This window comes from Trematomus bernacchii, unplaced genomic scaffold (genome assembly GCF_902827165.1).
Source record: "Trematomus bernacchii unplaced genomic scaffold, fTreBer1.1, whole genome shotgun sequence".
Taxonomy (NCBI): domain Eukaryota; kingdom Metazoa; phylum Chordata; class Actinopteri; order Perciformes; family Nototheniidae; genus Trematomus; species Trematomus bernacchii.
Genome location: NW_022988050.1, coordinates 2530322 through 2541685, shown reverse-complemented (window position 1 = coordinate 2541685; position 11364 = coordinate 2530322). Strand labels below are relative to the sequence as shown.

At 37.9% G+C, this 11364-nt stretch overlaps 1 protein-coding gene across 2 annotated transcripts; it reads right to left on the bottom strand.

Annotated features, from left to right (window-relative positions):
• Positions 1 to 1262: 1262 nt before the first annotated feature.
• Positions 1263 to 10748, bottom strand: LOC117473588 (cAMP-dependent protein kinase type I-alpha regulatory subunit). 2 transcript variants are annotated; one of them, XM_034119237.1, is made up of 11 exons: positions 10599 to 10748; positions 8843 to 9058; positions 6952 to 7122; positions 6757 to 6848; positions 6605 to 6666; positions 6327 to 6373; positions 6074 to 6232; positions 4952 to 5012; positions 4626 to 4747; positions 3927 to 4026; positions 1263 to 3732 (listed from the first exon to the last, which is right to left on the bottom strand). In XM_034119237.1, exons 2-11 carry the CDS (start codon positions 9014 to 9016, stop codon positions 3560 to 3562), a joined length of 1161 nt encoding a protein of 386 aa, XP_033975128.1. In that variant the 5' UTR covers positions 9017 to 9058; positions 10599 to 10748; the 3' UTR covers positions 1263 to 3559. The 2 variants fall into 2 exon arrangements, with proteins under 2 accessions (XP_033975128.1, XP_033975129.1); XM_034119238.1 differs by having other exon boundaries at positions 3927 to 4008.
• Positions 10749 to 11364: the final 616 nt, after the last annotated feature.

The window sequence follows — 11364 nt, the reverse complement described above, 5'->3', positions numbered from 1 at the left end:
CATTATTATTAAGATTGACTTTAAAATACACCCCACATTATTTAGACAGGATAAGTTAAAACCCATTTAATGGAAATACTTTACTGGAAGCATCTTGAACTACAACCATATTAACGTGTAAAGTTAGTCAACTTGTCAGAGAGCGAGGGTTAGCATTAGCATAGCATAGGTAAAGTTTTTACAACAAACATGAAGTGTGCAGTTTTAGGTAAATTATTCGAAGCAAACAAGGTAGAGTTAGCTTTTTTTGGATGTAAACTATACCCTTGTGCTTTCTTACATATCTACAAAAAAATATTACATAGTATTGTATGTTTTTCAACCAGTTACACTGAGTCAGGACATCTGTCAGCTAACTAGCTAACGAACATAAACAATTAGCTAACTACACTTACCTTTGTAATACGTCTGGTAGTCGGCGATACTGTTGCAGAACAGACTTCCCATCTGAGTTAAACATGTATTGTTGAATCTCTTTTGTGGAAATAAACCAGATAACAGACCTCTGTGCAACCATGATGCCCTGCTCACCTGTTTCGCAGAGGAGAAAAAAATACATCTACTTCCAGCCCATTTTCAGGGTTTTATTTTTTGGGGAAAACCGTGTAAAAAAACATTAATAATGTCAGTGTTTTACATACTTTAAAAGAGTGTAGCCTGAAGAATTGTCTATACTTAAGCACAGTTATAAAAGTAGTATCCTTAAGTAACATTTTAGAGGTACTTGAAGGCCTACTAACTTACTTTTATTTCGATTTTCTTCTACTTTAAACAAAAACTCTACAACTAAGAGGCAAATATTTTACTTTTTATTCCACTACATTCATTTGATAGCTTTGCCACTTTTTACATTTACAATTCATATCATATTTGACAAATTATTGTACCATTTAATCAATGACAGTATCTCCAGACGGAAAAAGTTAAATATACAAAATAATAATAATCCAAATACAGATAAGAAATATGCCCTAACTTTTCCAGTTGCAATAATATAGCAATGAACAAATAAATGCATCAACAATTATTATTATTTTATTATACATTACACTAATATAGGCTGCTGTAAAATGTGTAGTTCTACTTTCAGTAATTTAAGTATATATTAACGCAATTAATTTTGGCCTTTTACTTAGGAAAAGAAAAACTGTAATGTGTAGACTGTGACATTGATGATTTAACATATCTGTGTTTTTCAACCCTGAAATATAACCCAAAAAAAAGTTGAAACATAAAAGAAGAAAACACAACACGAAGCTGAATTATTTTTACTTTTTTATTGCTTAAACTGCCATCTGGAACAATCTATACCAAAAGGATAAACATCTTTGCACATACAGGAGGTCAAACTGAATACAGGGTAGAATAGAAAAAGAATGGTCCTCTGGTCGCCTGCAGCTCTCTCTGCGCTGCAGGCCTAACAAACTCACTGGAGGTCGGGCTAGCAGGAGTGACTGACTACTACTGTAAGCCCAGGTTAGGTAAGCTAAGGCAAACCGGGACGATTGCAGTGTGGCTAAAAACATTTTGGACTAAAACCAATGACGCTGCTATTTACAAGAAAACAATATTTTGATAAAAGGTGAGTCAAACCCACGCTCCCCTAACGGAGTAATTTCCTGTGGATCAGGATAGGGATCAGATGATTGATTTAACTGTAAAGAAAATTACATATTACTCATGTCCATTAACAAAAAAACTCTTCTCACTAACTTGACTATACCCTGCAATCGGCACCAAAATCAAATCTTTTTTGGACGTACAACATACATCTCGATTCTTAAGCGCATTTAAGTGCCCTGAATGAGACAAAACAGAAACACATGACTGGTTCTATGTCATTTCTGGTAACAGACAAGTGAGGCAGGAATGAAGAGTTAAGCCTATAATCCAGAAGTCAACATTGTGTGATTTGGTAAAGATCTTTTAAAAAAACAAAACAGACTTAAACATTATATGCCATCTAAATAGTCATGAAGCAGTTAAGCTAGGGAGTAACAAACCAAATATTTGACAAAGTTCCTGCTTCTGCACGCAGCAGCTGCAGGATTTTTTTTTAATACACGCTTTCCATTCATACCGGATCACTGGATGCCTAAAACATCATGCCAAGTAAGCATAGAGAACAGATCACAAGCTACTCTGATGAAAAGACAGCCACCTTTTCAAATAGGCAATAAGCAATGACACTAGTTTTAAATAAATATCTGCTCACTCTGCCCATCCGCTTCCATACATAAATACTTCAGATGTCCTGAAAACCCATAAAACCATCTTGTTTTTTTTCAAGACTTCACTTCAATAAACCTGGAATAACCCATTTGATCTATTATTTTTTTTAAGTTTTAACCCATGACGTTTTACACAATACGATTACATACTGTTTTTGTCGGTTGACAAGAAGAAGCATTTATTTACTTTGTGGCACTGGACACCTAAAATAGAATTTATGGAAAAATAAGTGTTTACAAAAGACAGTTAAACATAGTTTTTTTTTTTTAGATCACCATCACTCCAAACCATAAGTTTATCATTTAGTCCATGATAATAATAATAATAATAATAATAATAATAATATAACTATGATCGATTTTAACTATACTATGATAACATTTTGATTACAAACCATAGCAGAAGAGTGACCAAGTTATTTGGTATATACTAAAAAAATTGAATACTGAAATACACTTAATACTCTTTTTTTTTGTTTTTAGCTTTCTTTTATATATTATATTATTTTTCCTCAGAGTAGTCAAGGCAGTTCTTGTATGGTCGTTCTACCGATAAAGAGGACAGTAACTACTTCCTGTTTGGAGCTCCAAATATTGAGGGCACGCACTGCGTTTCCACGGCTATGCATCGTTGCGTTGTGACAATAATCCACATTTGGCACTCGCCTGGTAGCTGCACATTAAAATTATAATTTGTACAAGCTCTCTCTTACTAAGCAAAACAGCCTTTTCTCATCGTGCCAATCATGGTATAGCTGAAACCTAAATAACGTCTGATAAAATTCAATCATATTCGTCCTGCCTTTTTTTTTTTTATACAGTTTCTAGGTTTTTCTCTACGCTGTGTATCTAATCGGGCTAAATGATGTCCAAAAGGAAACTCTTTAACGGGGAGAAAATAAGTCCTCTGTTCAATCTACAACTTAAATCTGTAAGAAGTTCACTAAAAGCGCCATGTAAAGTTTGATTGTCCTGTCTCAGCAGTCTGAGACCCTAATGTCTTTCAGATCTCCTAACAATCCTGCTTTGTGTTTAAGTCAAAAAAAGAAAGCGTAACCAGCGAATATAACATAGGTAACGTGTGATGTAACTGTGCCTACAAGGTAGCGTACAGCAGCTGGTACAAGCGCTGGTGAATGGCTGAAAGTCACCTCAGCGTGACGGGTGCTAACAACAAAATTATCTCTGTGTGTAAAACGAAAAGGGATAAAAGCCGAAACAGAAAGAAGAAGAAGAAAGTGACAAAAAGCAAATTGCATTGGTGGACCCCGGGTCTAAAAGGAGAAAAGAGGGGAAAGGGTGGAGGGAGGAGGAGGAGGAGAGACCCTTCAGACGGACAGCGAGACGAAGCTGTTGTACTGTTGGATGTTTCGTTTGAGAATGTCCGAGCAGGGACCCAGGACGCGCTCGAAGCGAGGTCGGTCCAGCTTCACACACTTCAGGGGGCCGCGGGCGACCACAGTGGCAGCGCGGGGGCGGTTCATCAGCAGGGCAATCTCACCTGGAGAACACACACAGAAACACGCACAAAATGTCAAATAACATGAAGACAAGAGTGCACTTTGGTCATGTGTTTAGTGACAGGAATCAAGTGTTTCCTTGCTTTTTTATTTAAAACGTTACCGCAAAACTATATAAATTAAATATAAATAGTAATACACATACAGACTGCTGTGATGAAGCTTTAGTGCTTACCAAAGTAGTCAGAGGGTCCTAACCTCCCCACTTCCACAAACTCCTCGTTCTCTGAGCGACGCTGCAACACAGCTGCAGAACCCTGAGAAAAACACATAGCCTACACCTTAAGTTACATGAGCACATTTATTAAAATATCCTCTTCTTCAGAAAAGTCGATTTCTAATATAATTATTTGTTAGTTCAACACTCAAAAGACCTATTCGCACTGAAATGAAAACATCAACCCGTTATAATTTCCATCAAATGTGACATCTTCATATTGCATCACACCAATGAAAATGTCTAGACTTGGAAGACGCAAAAAAAACTTTTAAAAAGCCCCAAATTATAATATTTAAGTAGCTGGAACCAACATTTGTCAAATTGTTACAAACACAATTGTACACAAACTATACATTTTAAGTTGACTGACTTATCAATTAATTGACTAATCCTTTCGGGCTCAAAGATAAAGAACATGTTTATGATGAGGCAACTCTTCAGATCACCACAAGAGGGCGTGTATTTGTCAATAACAAATAGAGGTGGTAATACTTTAAAGAGCTGAAAATATAAACCAGCATTGAGTCCCAAGAGGATCCAACATCCCTTACACTGTCTGACGTAACTAGGCCAACAATCAATTACAGAACTCAGAGTTTAGAGGAAAAACTGTGACATGTATAAAGGTGTGTAAGTCAGTGATGAAGTGTATACTTCTAAGATGATGAAGAACTCGTCTCCAGGCTCTCCCTGCACAACAATCTTCTGTCCGTCCTCAAACTGGACGGGCTCCAAGGCATCAGCGACTGTCAGACGCTCCCATTTGTCGAGAGACTCTGTGAACAAAGGAGAGAAGAGAAGTCAGCTGACATGACAACACTGTAAAAAATCAGATTTGAAAAGGTTGAACCTGTTATTGGTTATGCTTTTAAGGAGATGTATTTTTAAATGCTCTTTCAGGTTATTTTAATCTCAGCACCATACACATGTAACGTGCTTCCATTTTAAAAGATTTGGGATGATTTGAAAAACGAACCCACCTAGAATGGACACTTTCCTGAGGAATTCCTCGTACATCTTCCTCTTTCTCAAAGTGCTTCCCTGAAGAGAAAGATATTTGTGTTAGTGTTACTGTGTAAAAATGAATAGAAGAACTTGATAACACATTTAAAAGTAAGAGAGATGCCCCACAACTAGACAAAAGTACATTAATGACAAACATTTTACAACCTCAGGGTATATGCAGGAATCCTGAAGTCAAATGTAAGACCTTTTAAGACCTTTTTTAAGACCCTTTCCATACATTTTAAGACCTCATCGCCACTTGGAGTTTTAACCGGTTACATTGGCGACACACTTTACCTCACATTTACTATATACAGTATTGATTGTCCTCCCTCCTTATCTTCCAACCATTTGGACGCAAACTTGCATTTCCCCATAACGATGTTGTTTAACAACCGGCGTAAACGGACCTTCGCGTGCTATCAAGCAGTGAGCGTGCGATGTCCTGTTCAGATGACGTCAAATCCAACGGGATGCCATAAATAAACTACACAGAATCACACTACACACCTACGCAATGATTACATTCAGGCACACTGTAGAATACAACCTCCCTAAATTGATTTATCAACTTTTAATACTTTTTAAGACCCCGCGGACACCCTGAACCTGGCTTTAAAATCAGTGGCCTTTCTTTGCATTAACAGAATCAAAATCTGAATACTTTAATTATCCTAGCGTGAATTGGCTTTAATGCAGTGGCTCCATTTAAGAAAAATAGAATAAAAAATGTTTAATCTAAAGAAAAATGTCCCAAAATAAAATAGAAAAAAAGTATGTATATAAATAGGAGAAGTTCAAGTAAGAATGTGCAATAAAAAGCTAAAAGAAAAGAAAAATATGTATATAAACAAAGTTAAAAGTAAAATGTCCAATACAAATAAAAACAAATAATTCAGGAAAATATAAGAAGTTAAGAAAAACAATCCAATAAAAGATCAAATACAAATATTTGTACAAACATAAGAAGTTAAAGTAAATAGGTGCCCATTGTACTACTATATATTACATGTATGTAACAGTCTATATACAGTGGTGACATACACGCCCCACATACTAGAGTGTATGTGGGGCGTGTATGTTTTGCGCCTCCTCACCATAAGTATTCTCCTGTAGCTGTCCCTGTCGATGCCCCACAGCTTCACGTTGGTCTTGGCTCTCACGGTGGCCGCCCTCGGGGTCCCGTAGATCAGGGCCAGCTCTCCGAAGCTGCCCCCCTCCCCAATGCTGGTCACCCATTCATTGTTCACATACACCTGGCAGACAAGCAGGATAGAAATAGAGACATTTAAACCCAATGGTGACAAAAATAATGTTTTCTGTTTATTTTGAAGAGGATCAAACACTCACATCCATCTCTCCTTGGTCGATTACATAGAAATTGTCTCCTTCATCACCTAGGTGCATACAAAGAGGACGTTAACATTACACAAAGACATCAATCAGAGTCAGATTTATTTAGTGTCTAATGCTGCTTACAAAAACACAGTAAGAGGAGATAAGTATAATTTTAATGTACAAAAAGTATCTACAATAGGAATATGCCAAATTACTCTGAAAAAAATAATATGTACAGTATCATGATCTGGATCTAATCAACTTATCACAACAAGATGAAGTCCTCCTACCTTGCAGAATAACAGTTTCCCCAGCGATGTAGGTGACTGGAAACATGGCATCAAATATGTCACTAAAAAAGAAAATATTTGTGAGTAAGCCAGCTGTTAGACTGTTATACAAACTTTCAAGAGCTTTATCAAAACAACTTTAAGACAGGTACCTCCTCTCATTGTCGTCCAGGTGTGAGAAGAGAACATTCTTTTCAATAGCTTTGGCCAAGGCTGCCATCGTTTTGTAGTCTTTTGGAATGACCTTAAAAACAACAGACACGTCACGCAACTCTTCATAGAACAGATAATATCAGATTGTAGATTAAAGTGTTGCGACACTCTTTGTGAGCTGCTTGCACGTCTACCTTTCTGACATAAGAGGCTGCGTCCTCCTCTGTGTAGACCTCCGCGCTGAAGGCTCCTCTCCGCCGGCGGCCCTTCACCACCGGGTTCATGGGGGGAGAAACCTCCTCATCACGAGAGTCTGAGCGGGAACTGCTGGCCTTCTGCTGGTTCTGGATCTGCTTGGCCTCCTCCTGCAAGGGACAAGGGGAGGCGGTCAGCCAACAAAGGATAGAGTTGGTATAGTATATCCAAGTTAAGTCAGGATATTATTTATAAAATCAATTTTTGTCAAATTCAGTGATACACAAAAGTTATATTGCATGGAAAAACGGACTAAAACGAGTTTCTTAAGTTATAATATCCTTCACATTTCTCCAACAGAGTAGCTAAATATATCTGAGACATTATAGCTGACCCGACGAAAAATTATATATTTAAAAAGGAAAATAGGAAAACTATAACAATCATAAATGCCTTTGAAACAGATTTGAAACAGACTGAAACAGTCTAAGAAAGATTGGAAGAACGATCAACCATCAAAGGTTTCCAAAATACATTTCTTGGAGCCCTACATTGAATTAAAAAAAGCCAGAAACATACAAGCAGTAGTTTTAGAAACACTTATGCAAAATATGGTGATGGTAATATAGAATTTAAATTACTGTATGTGCAGTTGAGTTTTAATTGTACATTTTTTTTTAATAAAGCATCACTTACTTGGCCTTAGTATTTCTTAACTTGTAATTTTGGTTAATTTAGTAGAGGGTTTTGAACACAGCTTCTTCAAGCCTTATCCAAGTGTTTATGTACATTTGGGAAATCCCAGAATTGTCCAAAGCATGTATTTCAAAGTTTATTAGCCACATTTCTGTACTTGGACACATAGTGAAAATAAAAAGTGAAACATGTATATAACTATGCAAGTAGACCCTCTCAATGAGCTTGTAATGCTTACAGATATTCAAACATTGTTATTGAATGAAAAAAAGAAAGATGTCCCGGTATATACATAAATAAAAAAACTAAACAGACAACTTAATAATTAATAGTGACTCTGTGGCTGTGTAAACAAAACTGTGCAATGTCAGCGCAACTCCCAAGAGTTATAATGGTCGGGAAAACCCTGCTGTTTATTCTGGCGTCACGTTGGCCACATTCTTATGTCAACAAACATGCATGTGAACACAACGAGCCGTATCAAGGTCAGCTAAATTGATTATGGTCCCGTCCATATATTGCACGGTAAGTCGATAAAGTAATTGTTTTGAAAGGCCTACATACTGTATAATGCTCATCTTTCACTGTATAATGATTTGCATCGAGTCCACAGTCCAATGATGAAAAAGAGGGGGGGAGAAAGAACTCAGATCTTGTACTTAAGTAAAGTAGAAGTACCAGAGTGTAGGAATACTCTGTTACAAATAAAAGTCCTGCAATCAGTATGTTACTCAAGTAAAAGTACAAAAGTATTAGCATTTAAATATACTTAAAGTACCAAAAGTAAAAATACTAATTAGGAACATTGGCACATTACAGAATTATATATAATATGTTTTGATTATAATTATTGATGCATTAAAGTGTTATGAAAGCTGGTAAAGGTGCAGCTAGTTTGAATGACTTTGTTTACTGCAGGGTAGCTTGTGAGTGTTATTCCTGGTGTAACATAACTCTTATTTAAGTGTTGATTATATTTCATTAAACCAAATCTGCAAAGTAACTAAAGATATTAAATAAATGTAAGTAAAAGTACACTATTTAGCTCTGAACTGTAGCGGGGTAAAAGTAGAAGGGTAACGAAAATGTATATACACAAGTACAAGTCTCTCAAAATTGTACTTAAGTACAGTACTTGAGTTAATGTACTCAGTTACTTTACAACACTGCACACACACGAACACACACACGAACCTTCTCCAGCCTCTCGAAGTACTCCCTGAGGAAGGCCATGGGCCTGTCCGGCCTGGAGGTGCACAGCTGGACAATGCAGTCCTTCAGCAGCTGTTGAATGTTGTGTTTTTGCACGTACTGCTCACACTCCCTCAGGCTCCGCTCCTCCTCGCTGCTCGTACTTCCAGATGCCATGACGACAACCGCAACCCTGCTCTGTGACCTCTAACCTTTGTACTGGAGACAGTAACAGGAAAACAGGAGCCCGATTTCAGATCATTGCTGTACAAAGTGGATTTACTGGATTAGTCAGAGAGCGACACAAGAAGAGTAGGGGTGACCACGTGTCGTGATGAGAAAATGGACAGACAGAAAACGTGAGAATGTGAGAAAAATAGAACCAGAGTGAGAAAGCGCTGAGAGATGGGGTGTTGTTTTTGCACTAAGGAGCCTAAGTGCTTCTAAGTGTCAGGAGAGAAAACTGGTCATATGATGTGATCACACATATCTGACCACAGACGACAAACTAGGACAGGCTGTACTTGGTTTATTTACTCAAAACAATTGTACTTCTCCACTAGGCCTGAAAGAAGCCCTCTATCCGAGTGTCACACACAAGGCCTTGATTTAGATGGTGGAATAAAAGGCCAGTGAATCAATCCACTGTGAAACAGACCAAACCCAGAAAATAAAGTGCACTTTGCTTGAGGTTTCTTCATTTCAGGCCACAGTACTGCTGCTGAGCCAAATAGCCTGACAGATCCCAGATCATGTGATTGGCCTCAGTGATATAAGCTTCTTCAGATAGCTCAGAGCTTGATCTAGCTGTGAAGTCTAAAACAGGAAGGCCTCATGCAACCAACATTTGAGAAGGGTGAACAAAAAGACCAAGTGTATCATGCATTCGCATCAGTATAATAGGATTCGGATCATTTCTAATCAGGCCAGGCCCAGGGGATTTACTAGCCATGTTATCAAAGATGAGGGCTGGCTCTTTATGCAACTAACCAAATAGTGGAAACTTTAAAAGCTTGCTTTAATCCTAACCTACCAAAAGGAATAACTAAGGGACCAATGATACTGCTTTCAAACCAAATGGGATACATTAAGAGCCAAGAGCCAACAGCTGGGCTTTCCTGCATTAAATTATAAGTAAATCCAATTTAGTTTGACATATTTTAGGGTAGTAAAATTGTACATTTAACATTTTAATTCTCTAATTCAGTTGCTAACCTGCAGCCTCCCCTCTGCTGTCAACTAAGAAGAGAGCTGTCAATTATATTAGAGAAAACACTGCGATGCACAAATGACCTTGCTGATCGGGTGACAACGAGGTATGCTGGGGGGGTGGAGGATACCAACGCAATATAATGGTTTAACTAATTTAGCAAATGTTCTCGCCTTTGAGGACAGTGTGAAGCAAATGCCTTGTCTGTAACACCGTCTAGGTCAGGGTGGCTTCATAAGGAGGCTGCAGCCAAGAAACAGCTAGCAGACTGATGCTGAACAGCTACCCAATTATAATAACAATTTAGCAACACATTAGCGAAATAATACATGTCTTTGTAGGTTTGCTTAGCTGTCTTTGGCCTACGTTGTGTGGGAGAGTGTGTGTAGTTTGATGCCTAGCTGGCTAGTAGCTCCGTGCAAAGGCAAAGCTCTCCTCCAATGACGCCATCTTGAGTTCTATCATAAACAAACGAGAGACGGAGGAAACAAATTTCACCTATGCAGAGGTCATATGATCCGCGAACGGGAAAGAAAGGCAAATACTCACAAGAAACTGTAAAATTCCTGCCGAGCCCTTCGATAGCGACTCGGGATGGATGATTTTTCTCGAAGCGAACCGTTACCAGATCCTCCTCGCTTCGATTTTTTTCCCGAGCCCTGGACCGCTGCCCCACCGGATACGGCTGAGAACCAATCAGCGGCCGTCACTGACGTCAATTCTCCTCGTTCTGACATGTGAGCCCGTAACCCCTGGCAACCTTAAAGGAGCCCGCACGGAAATCGTGACGTCAAGGAAATAGTTTAGAAACAAAACAAAAAAAAGAAAAGAAATACATCGATTTATATCTGATTAAAAATGTGCCTGATAACAGGAATCTGTGTTTTCTGTATTATGACATCCTGGTTCACTGCAGTGTGCTTGAACGTCTGTCCATTTACAACATGATGTTTTTGTACACACAGTGGTGCCGTGCAAAGTAACTATTTACTCAAGTAGGCCTACTGTACTTAAGGGCTAATTTGGAGGTATTTGTACTTTACTTGAGTAATTAAATGTTTTGCTACTTTGTACTTCTACTCCACTACAATACAGAGGTTTATAGTGTACTTTTACTCCACTACATTTATTTAATACCTTTAGTTACTTTACAGATTTTGATTAATGATGGGAAATATAATCAACACTTAAATCAGACTTTAGTTGCACCTGGAGTACATTGACAAGCTACCCTGTAGTATACAAAGTCATTCAAACTAGCTGAACCTCAACGAGCTTTGATCAAACTTGAATGCATCAATAATTATAATCAAAA

What these genes read in the sequence shown, in the direction of transcription:
- LOC117473588 (XM_034119237.1), bottom strand. Translation starts at nt 9,016, where the DNA reads ATGGCATCTGGAAGTACGAGCAGCGAGGAGGAGCGGAGCCTGAGGGAG. An exon ending in ACTTCGAGAGGCTGGAGAAG is followed by an intron (nt 7,123 to 8,842) that starts GTTCGTGTGTGT and finishes TGTCCCTTGCAG; the next exon opens with GAGGAGGCCAAGCAGATCCA. An exon ending in AGTTCTTCATCATCTTAGAA is followed by an intron (nt 4,027 to 4,625) that starts GTATACACTTCA and finishes CTTAAGGTGTAG; the next exon opens with GCTATGTGTTTTTCTCAGGG.